At 55.2% G+C, this 12,950-nt stretch overlaps 1 protein-coding gene across 7 annotated transcripts in view; it reads right to left on the bottom strand.

Annotated features, from left to right (window-relative positions):
- Positions 1 to 3,445: 3,445 nt before the first annotated feature.
- The window catches only part of PHKA2 (phosphorylase kinase regulatory subunit alpha 2), a 71,363-nt gene continuing 61,858 nt past the window's right edge, over positions 3,446 to 12,950 (bottom strand). The window contains exons 28-35 of one of the 7 annotated variants that reach the window (XM_030304957.1): positions 11,905 to 12,023; positions 11,123 to 11,152; positions 9,554 to 9,723; positions 7,672 to 7,842; positions 5,755 to 5,761; positions 5,598 to 5,651; positions 4,678 to 4,878; positions 3,446 to 4,088 (exon numbers count right to left, since the gene is read on the bottom strand). In XM_030304957.1, the coding sequence (XP_030160817.1) occupies positions 3,918 to 4,088; positions 4,678 to 4,878; positions 5,598 to 5,651; positions 5,755 to 5,761; positions 7,672 to 7,842; positions 9,554 to 9,723; positions 11,123 to 11,152; positions 11,905 to 12,023 (923 nt within the window). In that variant the 3' untranslated portion in view covers positions 3,446 to 3,917. Of the gene's footprint in view, positions 4,089 to 4,677; positions 4,879 to 5,597; positions 5,652 to 5,754; positions 5,762 to 7,671; positions 7,843 to 9,553; positions 9,724 to 9,865; positions 10,725 to 11,122; positions 11,153 to 11,904; positions 12,024 to 12,950 lie in introns of those variants that run through there. The other 6 variants (XM_030304958.1, XM_030304963.1, XM_030304959.1 and 3 more) reach the window with 6 other exon arrangements.

Raw genomic sequence — 12,950 nt, forward strand, 5'->3', positions numbered from 1 at the left:
ATGAGGCAGAGGGACGCATCACATGACTGCAGAGTTCATCGGTTCCGATTATCCCACTCCTTCTAAGAAGGCGTTTTTGCCAAAAGTGCACATATGTTCCTTAAAAACACACATAGTGGTTTTCTGGTGGAATTGTTCCCTCTCCCCAACCATCCAACACTCCATGTGTTAGGCTCCAGAATAGTCTCTTGTGGTTTCAGTTCCTCCCATGCCTCAGAGAACTCTCTTGGTAACTCAAGGACATGGCTTTTCCTAAACGGCTTTCTGAGGAGGGCAAAGGGACACCGGGCTCTAAGAGGATGACGGCGAGGCTTTGCTTTCTCCTCGCAAGCAGAGGAATCGAATCGGTGGCCAAGTCTGGGAGAACAGAAGGCATTCTGGGACCATGCAAAGTGCAAAGACACAGAACAGATGGCAGGGATTTCAAAAGCATAAGAGTCACCTTGAAAGATAATGGCGCCAAGGGAGGGGGAGGGAGGCTTTTGTACCCTCTGACAACAAGGAAGCAGGGAAGACAAAAGCCATTTGCCAGACTTGCGTGCGTGTCTGTAGAACTGAGTGACGGTTCTGCTGTAATTTACATCAAGGGAGGCTGAGCCTCCTGTCGTCTTGTCCAGAAATAAATGGTATCAATCAGCTGACAAACTGTTTCTCTTGCCTCCTGATCTTCTGGGCTTTTTTCTTTTCCTTTTTTTTTTGTGTGTGTGTTTTTGTGGGTTTTTTTTTTTTTTTTTAAACACAGGGAGCATCTAACTTCTCTCTACCCAGGCAGCTAATGTGTAACAATCTCCTGCCATTGACTAGGCCTCAGAAAAGTGGCAGAAGCCCTGACTTCCTGACAGATGCCACCCCCCCCGGCCCCGTCAGACACTGGCACGACCCAGAGACCCTCCTGCCCCTGGCCCTTGGCCCGGCTAGGAGCTGCCATTGGGAAAATCTGCATTCTCGTGAACGGGGAGCTCCAGGTTCTGACCGCCAGAGGCGGGGAGCGGAAGGCGTGATCCCTGTGATCCCCTCACACTCAGCCCCGTGCCAGTGTGCGGGCCTCGTGTGCATTTGACGGGTGGGCAAACGGGGGCGCACAGAGGCTACGTAACTCACCCCCAGGTCACAGAGGTGGGATGGAAGGCTAGCCTGACCCGGAGACAGAACTTTCCTCCTTGCTGCTGGCTTCACCTGGGTCAGAGCAGGGCGAGCAGCAGGTGGGGCGGCTGACGGATCTTCAACGGATGTTAAAAGAAATGTTTGTTCCCGGCTCTGCGAGGGGACATGCTACCCCCGCCCCACGCCCAGCACAGGTCAAAACTGGCCTTTCTGCTCTGAGGACGGAGAGAGGAAAAGAGCAGCAGGGGCTGCCGGCCGCTCTCCCCCGGCATGGAAACCCTGTGTGCCGAGGCCAGGACAGGGGCGGCTCGGGGTCTCTACCGTCCCCCTGGAGCATCTGTTCCCCGCGGCGGCGTGGGCCTCCGCTGCATCGAGCGTCAGAAGCCTGTTCTCCTTCTTTGAAGCTGACAGCTTGATGCCTGTGGAAATGCGATACTATTTCAGGATTTTATTTGAAAGAGGCTTCAAAAGAGTGAATCGAAGGCTCCGTTGAACTGCTTATTGTGGCTCTTCTCCCGGCCCGCATCGCGGTTGGTGAGCCCGAACACGGCATCTGTGGTTTTGTACGTCATCCACAGGCAGGTGATGTTCTAAATTAGCATCTGGCTCATTCTGGAGTGCTGTAACTCTTCTTGAGCTTTCTTCCAAGAAGCAACCAGGACTTTCACAGCTGGTGCCTTTCTTACATCGTCTGTGTTTCAAATGATCCTCTAGGAAGTCTATCAGGTGAATTACACGATCCTTGTTTATGTCAAGCGTGTCTTAAAGACACTGACAAGCGAGGCTATGAAAACGTTAGTCTGAAACCAGGGTGGCTGTGACCACCTCCGAATCCCAGACCCTCAAAGGCAAATGAGACCAAACAGGATTCCCAGGAAAGGCAGGGCACGAACAGGAAGCGCTGCAGGAGCCCGGGGGAAGCGTGGCGCGAGGCCAGGTGCCGCGTGGGCAGGAGCGGTAGGCCAGGCTGCCGGCACGGGCTCAGATCTGTGCCGATGCCGGTGCTCCGGGCAGGCCCCACCTTCCGGTCCCACACCGTGTTGTCTCTCTAACACCGCCCCCGCCACCCTAAAGCGTGCTCGTCTTTTCACACCAGCCTGCCTTGCCGGGGTGAGGGCCTTGAGTGCCGAGTCACGCCTCCTGTATCTTTGTGTTCCCACACCTGGCACAGAGAAAGTGTTCAACACGTGCTGACATTAATAGGGAAGGGAAAGAAGAGAAGGGGAGAAGTCCGGTGGAGCAGAAAGTGCGAGATGCCGGGGCTTTCCTTTATGTAACTACCCTGTGCCCGAGCGAAGAAAGTACTGTGGTTTCAAGAACAGGAGACAAAAGTCACGAAGTCACCTGTGCAAGGCGAGCCCAGGTTGGGAGCACTGAGACGCGGACTTCTAGACCATCTCTCCCCTGGGTCTGGACCGGAGAGAGGCTCTTCAGCAGGAAGCGGCAGGAACGCGAGGCCACCCCGCCTCTCCTGCTTCAGGAATGACCATCAGCACTGCGTCTGGACTCTGGGTGGGGCCGGGCACCCCCGGGTCCCCTCAGAGCAGCCAGAGCATCCACGTTCTCCACCGTCACGCAAACCCCGAGCCACAGGCCCGTGGCCACGCCCCCCTTCAGAGGCAGAGCCGCCACTAATGTAACCCGTCACGGTCGAGCCGCCGGGGCGCCCCAGAGCACCACCACGCATCTGCCTGTCCTCCGAAGTTTATTCTTCACGGGAAGTGTTCCCCTGGTGTTGCCCCCATCCCCCACCAGGTAAGACCAGGCCTAGAGAAAACCCCATTCACCAGAACATCGGCCCAAGACTACACGGCCCTGTCCTGTGAGGATGTGTTCTTGGCTCCCCAAGCACACCTACCTGGGAGCTAAGAGGAAAACGCTCCCACGAGAAGGGCTCGAGTCGCCAGCCTGGCTCTCCGCTAAGACAGAAGCACTGCCTGTGCGGCAGCACAAATGGCATCGGGCACCGTGTACTCCTCGTGTGGCTCCCCTGCCAGGGCTGTCGCCCTACGTGGAGGTAGGGGGGGCACAGGCCTTCCAGAGGGACTCCCTGCTGCTCCGGCCCCCAAACAACAGTTGGCCCAGCTAGAAGTGCTGGCACCTCTCCTGCCCCCCCCCCTTTTTTTTTTTTTTGCTATATTCCAGAAGATTTTTTTTTTTTAAATAAGGCAGAAGAAATCTCTAATTCATAAGCAGCCAGGATAAAATCCTTGAAGACCACAAGCCAAAGTTAACTGTGAACACTCTTCTAAATCTCGGCAAGAGAGGACTGTCACGCAAAGGTAGCCGTGCCAGTAAAACGAGAGGCCTAGAAAGAAAGCAAGGCATAAGAAAACCAAAGTTGCACAGAAAGAGTTGTTGTATTTGGTAAACAGTTTGGTCCACAGGCCACATCCTGTTAAGATGTCCCCCTTGTCAAGGTCCGCTCGTCAGACGCCCGCTGCTCAAAGATCTTCCCATCATATCTGACCACCTGACTGCTTTCGGGAACTCCCGGTGAAAGCCAATTTAAGCTGGCCTCTCCGTTCACACTGCACTCAAAAGAGACCAGTTTCTAATTCCTCCTCATCTGGTCTCTTGGAGTCTGTTCTGGCAAACGTCACAGGGAAGCGAACCTAGACAGCGACCCCATGGTGCTCCCTGTGGGGACACACGATCCGTCGGCTCTGCGGCTTAGACACACACTGGTTTTAGGTCGGTGGCTTCCAGGGTTTCTGACGGGACGTGCTTTTGTGACCACACCGGGGATCTTGGAGAACAGGATGTTCCCGACGAGGCTAGGGAGCGAGGGACAGACTCAGAGCACTGAGGCCCTATTGCATCTGGCAGCCTGAATTGGGCAGCAGTTCCTGCAAATGGGAAGCCACTGCCTTTGTCAGGTAGGTCATTGTCCCATAAGCCCCGCTCGGAGCGCTGTCGTAAAAGAAGTGGCAAATGCCTGTGACTTGGTCTTTCTCCAGGGTATCCGTGGCTCCAATTGACATCTGCGACGGGAAAAAACACGAAGAATGAGCAGCATTCAGCCCCCCGGTGCTGTGATGGCTGTGTGCGCTGGCGATCAGGTTGCTAGAGACCAGCGGCCCCCAGAGAGGGGCTCCGAGCCCAAGGGCAGGAGTCAAGGGTGCCCAGGGCCAACATCCAGCCTCTCCTCTGGGGGCCACACTGTGCTCCCGCACAGCCTAGTTCGCAGTGCGCGATGTCTCTGTAACGAGAGCACGGCTTCTCCTACCTCGATTCCGGCCGCGGGGTAAGTGGTCTGCTTATCCAAGGCCGTATCCAGAGCAAGAGTGGCGCTCGCACTAAAACCTAAGCCACAACGAGTCTATCCATTTGCAAAGATCTTTAGGTTTCCCGAGCGGCCGTTGCGCCATTTTCTAACCAAATGGTTGACTTTTTTTTTTTTTTTTTTTTTTTACCACCATCTGTGGTGACGTTTTCTTTGTTTGAGAATATTCTTTCCTACTGGACCCAAAATCCTCAGCCTTGACAGAGACACAGGCCAGCCAACCCGTCACCTTGCCCCTCTCTCCGTCTCGGCTGTGGGGGTGACTAGGTGGGCCTGGACACACTCACCTGGTCCTGTAGGAACAGCTGGTTGGCCATCTGCACGATCTGGTCCACGTGGATGATGCCCCCGATGCTGTTCATCTCCGTGTCTGAGAGCAGCGTCAGCACCATGATGGCCTCCACCAGCAGCTGCCGGTACTCGGGCTGCGGCACGCGGTTCAGCACCGACTCAACGTGCACGGCGAACTTGATCTCCTGTGGGGTCATCTGTCAAAGGGACCGGCAGGGGGGCAGGAGTGAGCTGAGGCCAGACAGCCCTGTGACCAACGTTGACCGTAGCGCCCCCTGGCCCAGGGCTCAGCTCCAAAATGCTGCCTCCTTTCTGGCCACATTGATTCCACCAGCTGGAACCCTCTGGGGCGGGAGGCCGGGAACCCTGCCGTGCGGGTGAGTTGGCCTTGTCCTAGCTTGATGAACCTACCCCCACTGGACTGGGCCGTCCAGGGGGCAGGGCCCTTTTCTTATTCCTCTTTCTTCTTGGTCACTCCTTGTGCCATAAAGCATGGTGTCTCGGGTGGGACAGGAACTAAAGACTCAATTTGTAAAAGAATGGATCGGAAGAAGGAAACCTGGAAAGCGTTCTCGGTGGAGGGGGCCGAAGGGGGCTGCGTGAGTGCCCAACGAGGGTGGCGGGCAGCTTTGCTCTTTTCTCTTAATAGCACTTTAAACAGCAAATGTATAGATCTTGGCGGTCAGAAATGCTATTTCTGTGAGGACAAAGAAAAGGTGATGCCGATAAATGCGGGAAAGAGCAAAAGTGGAAGGTGAAGTGCCTCAAGAGACGGACTTACAAAAGGCCTGTGTGGACGTAGCACACTTGGAAGAAGCGGGAGTGTTAGGAGACGGTGAAAGAAAGCCCTGGGTGGGGAGGGGGGAACCGTGGGGGGTGGGGGGGTAGGGGTGGGGGACGGGGTTTCTCATCATACCTCTCTTGTCGTTGAGGACGGGAGCACATAACCGTCGATGGACAGACCATGGCACTGGAGACAGAACACACACCGCACAGTTCAGATTCCAGGAGCCGATTAGTAAGTGTGCACACACGTTCGCACACACCCAAGTCACTCTGCCCTGGAAACCTACATGGGGGCTGAACACGCCAGACTGTCAGTTATTTTTAGAGAGCTTGTTCTCACTGCCCACAGGCTGTTTTCGATGGAGCGGTTCTAGGGAACCAGCAGGCATCTTTCAGATCCTGTGCGAACGATGCCCCCGGGAGCCGCGGGGTCCTCCTCTGTGGCAGCTCCGCCTTTCACTTGGCAACCAGGCCCTGGCGGCTGCGAGGCACCCTTTGGGGCCATAGAAAGGGATATTTTCACGGCTCCTGCTGGTGAAGTGATACTTCTGTGCCTTTGCAGGCATCTATTTTTGAGATTTCTATAATAAGCACCAATCACAAAAGACTTGAGCACATGCACAGACATGCACACGCACACCCATGTATATAAATATCAAGCGCCGGCTCAACGCAAAATGCGGCTTTTTCATAATAAGAGTGTCTTGGTATTGAACTAGTGGAAGTCTGGATGGAAGCGTCTGATGCCCCAGGAAGAGTGGGGAGATTTTCTGGGAAGTCTGTTCTCATCTCACTGGCTACCTTCTCAGTCCCGGTGCGCTGGCGGGCCGAGGACAGAGTGGCAGCAGTGGCCATACCTTCTGACCGCAGGTAGAAAAAGGAGAAGCAGAGGCTTCTGCGGGATCTGAGGGCTCTGCTCCCATGTAAGGACCAGCTGCACAAGGACAGGGACCATTCTGACCTCCCCATGCCCAGTTGCATGAAGACCTCGCTCTCCACACAGCAGAGAGGCTAAGGCTCCTTAACGGACCACTGGCCCCTGCCACCGGAGTACAACCGCTGCGAGGTGCTATGCCTTTGGGAAGGGGGTTGTAGCGTGTGCTCATTTGGGATTACTTTCCTCTCCTACTGTGAAATGAATGAGCTAACAAAAATAGTTTTAAGAAAAAACTGGTCCTGCCCATGGTTCTTAATTTGCACGGAAGCCTTAAACTGAGGCAGACTGTGTGCAAGGAAGGATGTGCGCTGGGGCTGGCGCGGCAGGGAGACGGAACGTGGGTGCGGACAGCAGAGGGGCACGGCTTCCCCGCTGACCCCCGGCACTCAGGCCCTCCTGCATTCGGGTGTGTGTGGTGCAGTCTGGGGCTCCACCGTACGGCCGTCTCTGACGGCCCCTGCAGACATTTCCACGTCCCCAGACAGCCGGGAAATGCAGCCCTGATGGCCACAGAGTGGGCAGCCAGCTAAGGGGAGTGGGTCTGGGGTCCCCCCATCCTCTAGGTGGAGAGGCAAAGGTGGCCCCAGGTACGTTGGGGTTTGGGGTGACTCAAGGCACCCGGGAGCGGACACGGTGCCCCGCACACAGGGGGTGCTCGATCGTGTCGCTGAACGGTGGGGACACCACACCCACTGGAACACGCAGGAGGCTAGAGCCTGCGCGGGGGGGGGGGGGGGGGGGCGGGCATTCCAGGCCCTCTACGTCACAGTGTTTTCAGCCAAAGCCTTCCCTGGTTTTTGTCTATCTTCTGACATTTCTGTGTTCCTAAAATATGTCAAAGGTGGTCCCCTAACACTCGGGCTGCCACCTTATCTAACTTGCTGCGGTTCCAGCCGGCGGTTCTGAACCGGGATGATTTGCTGCGCGTCCCACGGACACCTGGCAATGTCCAGGGATATCTGCGCTTGTCACAGCTGGGGGTGGGGGTGCCACTGACATCTAGCGGGTAGAGGCTGGGGATGTCACCGAGCATCCTGCATACACGGGACCCCCCCCCCCCACAAAAAAAGAATTGCCCCGCCCCAAATGTCAGAGGTGGAGAGACCCTGCTCTAGGCTGGGACTCCCCAAGCTCGAGGACTGGCTACCTGATCCCTGCAGGTGCTGCCATGCCTCGCGATGCAATTAACGGGGATGGTTCATTCCCCTGGGAGTGTCCGTCCCCCAGCAACAAGGCCAGTGGAACGCAGCACAGGGGCCAAGCTTACCTTCTGAAGGATCTTCCACACCTTCTGGTAGAATCCCACGGGGACCCTGTTGATGGCTCCGTCCAGCCTCCTCCTGCGTAGCCACTGGCCCTGCCGCTCCCCCCAGCCGATGTGATGCCCGCCAGAGTCTGACGATGATGTGCCAGTGGGCGAGGATGGGGTGCTGGATCTCTGCAAGACAGACAACACACGGCCTTCAGAAACCTCGGAGCCGGCAGCCGCAGGGACCGCTGGCCATCAAGAGGGATGACTCTGTGACCTAGTCAAACTACCAGACCACGTGTCCAGAAAGGAACAAAGTTCCTTAATTTGACTTGTGCGTTTCTTGAAGCTGGATGGATTCTTTCCTGTACCGGTTTGGTTATGGGTCTCCTGTGTATTCTTTCTAGCCCTCAAGAGGTAGCACGGCAGCAAAGGACCTTGACCTGACAGGGAGGCTGAGCAGGTAAGAGCGAGGGCTCTGGGGTCAGTCTGTGAATCCCAACTCGCCATACCTACGTCAATCCTGAACACTAGCTCCGGGCCTCGGCTTCATCTGCACAATGGGTCACGGTCGGACCTGCTTCAGGGAGCTGTGAGCACTCACTGAATACAGACGCAGAAAACCCCGAGAGCACACCTGGCTTGTGGTAAGTGCTCACAGGAGTCAGCTGTTACCACCGAGGCCCTCTGGCACTGCTGCAGGAGGGCTCAGAGAGAGAGAGAGAGAAAGAGAGAGGGGGGGGCCGGGGCCCTCTCAGAGTAGGTGAACCTCTTAGAGGTGCCATGACCCAGGGCCATAAATGCCCTGATGCCCACTTCTGCAGTGCCACAGGGAAGCGGTGGTCACCTCCCTGTACTCTAGGTGCCACAGAGAAGGTAACATAATATGGGGGCAGGCGAGAGGGAATGTTCTGGAACGAAAGACGAAAAGTAAAGGCAGGGAATCTGGCCCTTTGGCTCGCTTTCTATTCTGCCTGTTCTCAGCTCGGGGCCGGCTGTTCCCTGGGGCCGCTGGTGGCCTCCAAGTCAGAACACATGCTTTACTGAAGCGCAGGGAGAGGGCGTCCTCCTGTTCCCAGCCCCCAAGCCCAAGGCCGGACTCACTCTGGCCTCCGGGAGGGAAGAGCTGGGGCAGGGCCAGCAGGCCCGCCCACGATGCAGATGCAGCTCAGAGAGGCTCCCCGTGGGGGCCTGGACCGGGGCCTGGAAGCCGAGCTGGCTCAGCGTGGGGGCGAGGCTGTGCCGCAAGCCTCCCTGTGGCAGCGCCCGCGGCCTGCTTTCCGCCGGAGGACGGCTTCTAACCCGTCCGTCTACAGGGCGGGAAAGGGATAACCCTCGTCCTTACACATCGTGTTCCGGACTACCTGGCACTTTTATTGCTCAAGGCATATCAAACTTCAAGGTTTAAAAATGAAATCCAAATGGTAAGCGTGCCAGCAGGGCAGGAGGCAGGAGTTTTCCCTATGTGCTCATTTGGACTTCATCGGATCTTATTTTGAAGAGGCTGTTAGGCTGGGTTATTCCATTGGGCTCATTACTGCCACTTAAACACGGCAACAATTAGATACAAATAAAAGTAATTACAGCCGCACTCATCAATGACTCAGCTGGTTTTCTCCTAGTTTCAAGAGGAAGATTAAGACTCACTTCTGCAATTAGAATATTTCCTAGTCCTCCACTTGATCTGGGGCCTCAAGCCAAGCCGGGGCATTAGGAGTACAAGGTGCTAATCACTCAGCAGGTGCAGGCGGTGGCTCACCGTCAGAGCTCCAGAGAAAGGCACAGAACCAATGCCTCAAAGGTCCCAGAAGCTCCTGGGCCAACAAAGCTCAATTCGAGAACTTCGTGGCTTTCTTTCTAGACTCTCTTCAGAACGACAGTCAAATGAAAACACTTAAACCTGTTCAAATCTTGGGGAGTTAGGGACGAGGTAGGTGCACGAGAAGGGCAACAACAGCATTCAGACACCACAACACGAGGAGGCGGTGAGGACAACAGGCGGGGTGCGTGGTTTACCGCAGACTTGGAGGAATGTGCACTGCTGGCCACGGCCTGGCTCACAGAAAAGAGCTACAAAACAAAGAGAGTCCACTCAGTCATGGGCAGTGACACGAAAGGACACACACAGAGAGGAGGAACGCACAAGGCATGGAAAGCACCCGCGCAAAGAAGGTGCACGGGATGCGGGCGCACAAGTCTCACTCACCATCTAGGCCGAGGGCGCCAGGCGCCGGCCAGCGCGGAGCTCTGGGCCGTGCAACGGCGAACTTGGGAAAGGCTCTTTCTCAGACTATGAAGTGTCACCCATCCTAGTCATATGTGGATGTGCCTCGCCAAGGTAGGGCACATTTTATTTTCCACAGTCATAGCCACAAACTGCTAAGCTTTTATGTGAAGAGTTTGAAAAGCTGCAGAGACCAATAAAATACCTACCCATGACCAGCCATTTAGCATCTGGCACCTACTGCCATCCAATAGATATTTGTTACACGAACAAACACGATCAGGCGGATGACCTTTGGCCAAACAGGCATTTCTTCATCTAAAAACCCCCTGAGCTTGCAGGGGGCAGGGCCTGCGCCCAAACCGTGCATCCATGGTGTTCTGGCAAAAGCGAAGAGAAATTTAAAATGCCAAGACACCTATAAAATTTTGGACCGAGACCGTATTTCCTTGATATAAGTGGCCCAAAATAAAACTGGCACTGGCTGAATCTAAGCCTACCAAAGTAGATCATTTTGTCCCCATAATATGTAAGGATGGTATTAAATGGAGGCAGAAGGAACCGCCCACATCCCCCCACAGTGAGCCACTGCCGGGATATGGTGCCACCGAGTGGCTAGCAAAGGGAGGTGTTCGGAAATGGAGCATAAATTAGCCCGGAAGACGACACACAGAAGCTGCATGTCACTGTATGACTCCTCTACGCTCTCTCAGTCACGCACGTTAAATCGTCAGGAACGCGCTTCCGACTTTCTGGAGGGACGAGGAGGAAGCACGTCCCAGGGGTGATATGAAAGAGTGGTATCCTCACACTGTTTTCCTTGCAGGGTTAAATTCCCCCAGGCAACCTGCAGACAGGGACAACAGTATTCTTTCTATTCATATACTCGATGACCACATTTTACCTTTCCCTATTTACTTCCCTTTTTTTGAACAGAAACTCCTGCCGAGGCAGAGCCCAGAACCATCTCTTTCACAAAGCATCCTATAAAACCCAAGAGCTTGATAAATGGACTTTTTTAAAGGCATGGGGCAAGGCCATTTCCCCTGCTCTCAAGTCCGGCACTCTGCCTGTCCCCAGGGCTGCCCGCCGCAGTCCGCAGAGTCACCTCCACTCAAGCCCATTGGACAGGCAAAACTATTCTCCACGCAATCGCTCTCCGTATTCCCAGCCTCGCCTTCCGCATGCAAGCCAGAAAGGACACGAAACACACACGTGAAGGACAGAACAAGACAGAGGTTTCACCTGTTCATCAGCACTAAATCGCCTAGTCATCTGAAAGTAAAAATACAGCAAGAAGTAAACACAAGCCACTTTCGAACCAAGGATGCCCTACCTCTTCTATCACCCTCTGGAAAATCCAGGGAAGTGCTGGCCCAACTGCTGGGTGTGACCCATTAGCACCTCGTGGACTCCATCTAGCGAGTCACCACCATTTGAAATGGAGAGGAGAACCTGAGTCCGTTTCTCACTCAGGTCATGGTCAGAAGGAAGCTCTCCTTCCCTCTGTACATCGGTCAAGTCCTAGCACCTGGGAACCCGGCACGCTAGGACTAAAAAGCTGCTGCCTTGCAGTCCCGTGGGGTCAGTTCAGAAGGAATTTACTGTGAAATAAAAAGCGAACAAAGAAAAGAGACACCTGTAGATGGTGGCAAATACAGGTATCATGAGCATTCCATCCTCTTTCTACATTCCTCTCGCCATTTGGCGTGAAGGACACATTTGACGGAGAGGTGATTCGGTTACGTTTTGCGCAACTCTACTTTTGGGATAGCTGCGGCTCACCACCGAGAAGCGTGGTTCTCGGCAACAGAGACAAACGTGGGTAAGGATATTTTCTGGAATGTTCACATAATTTTTCGCTATCTGGGCAGAGTGTGTTCAGATTTCAGGACAGAGGGGACCTCACATCCTCTGCGAAGAGCAGGCCGCACCCTGCATGCCCTGGGGTTCTATCACTTTCTGAGGTGAGTCCAGGTATGAAAACCACTTCTTTCCCGGCACCGCCACCGAGAGTTCCGTCTTACCTGTTTCATCTCGCTCCTCAGCCTGTTAATGCCACTCCTCTCGGTTTTGGTGACTCCCGTGTGTCCCACCTCATGGATGGAGATGGCAGGGCTGGATGTGGAGGAATGGATGGGTCGCACTGGAGGGGAAATCCACACAGGGCTCTTAGATACTATTAGCAGCCCCCGCCCCGGGGGAGGAATGCGTGCGATGTGCGCATTTTTATCCACATCTGCCCCACGTGCTTACAAACTCCATTAGAAGAGAGCCTCGTCTGCCCTGGCCAGTGCTCTGTCTCTAGCACTTGGAACAGCACCTGCCACACAGCGCGGGCTCCGCAGGCGTCCAGCGAATGGGTGAGAGAGTGACCATCGCTTGAGCAGCACGCAAAAAAACCAGAGCGGCCATCAAACCCTTTAACGAATTGTTTTTAAAAAATAATTTACTCTCCAAAAGCACACCTTCCTTGTAAAAAATGGAGACCACTCAAATAAGGGACCTTGGGACTGGAGAGGGAAGTCCCAGGAGAACAAGCGGCCCCAGGGCCACAAGTGGAGAAGAACCCACGCGCTCCCGCCATCCCCTCACTTCCAACCCGCTCTAGCGGCCTCCGGACTCAGGTCTGTCTGCGTCCTGCCCCTCCCCGCTAACCGGTTCTCTGTGCTTCGGTCCCAGCTATCGTTCGAAAAGGCAAGTGTGATCACGTCACTGCACGCCTGGAATCCTTCCAGGCCTAGCTCTGTCTTCAGGATAAAGCCTGCCCGACCTGAGTCCCACCTACCCCTCGCAGCTCCACACTCCTAGCCAGGTACATGGTGCCGGGCTGCTGCCTCCCATCCCACCCGCTCCCCTCTGCCAGGCGCACCTTCTCCTTCTGCAAACCCAGCTCAAAGGCCACTTCCTAGAGCAGCTCCCCTGGGTGCCCAGCCTTCCCACCCAGCCCTCAATGAAGCTATGGGAGTAGAGGGCACCGCCTAGGAGACTGGCGACAAATAAGGAGCCAGGGGACACCAGCATTTAAAGGACAGCAGGGAGGAAGGGAGTCGCAGAAGAATCACAAAGATTA

The sequence above is a fragment of the Lynx canadensis genome, chromosome X (genome assembly GCF_007474595.2).
Source record: "Lynx canadensis isolate LIC74 chromosome X, mLynCan4.pri.v2, whole genome shotgun sequence".
In the NCBI taxonomy this organism is placed as follows: domain Eukaryota; kingdom Metazoa; phylum Chordata; class Mammalia; order Carnivora; family Felidae; genus Lynx; species Lynx canadensis.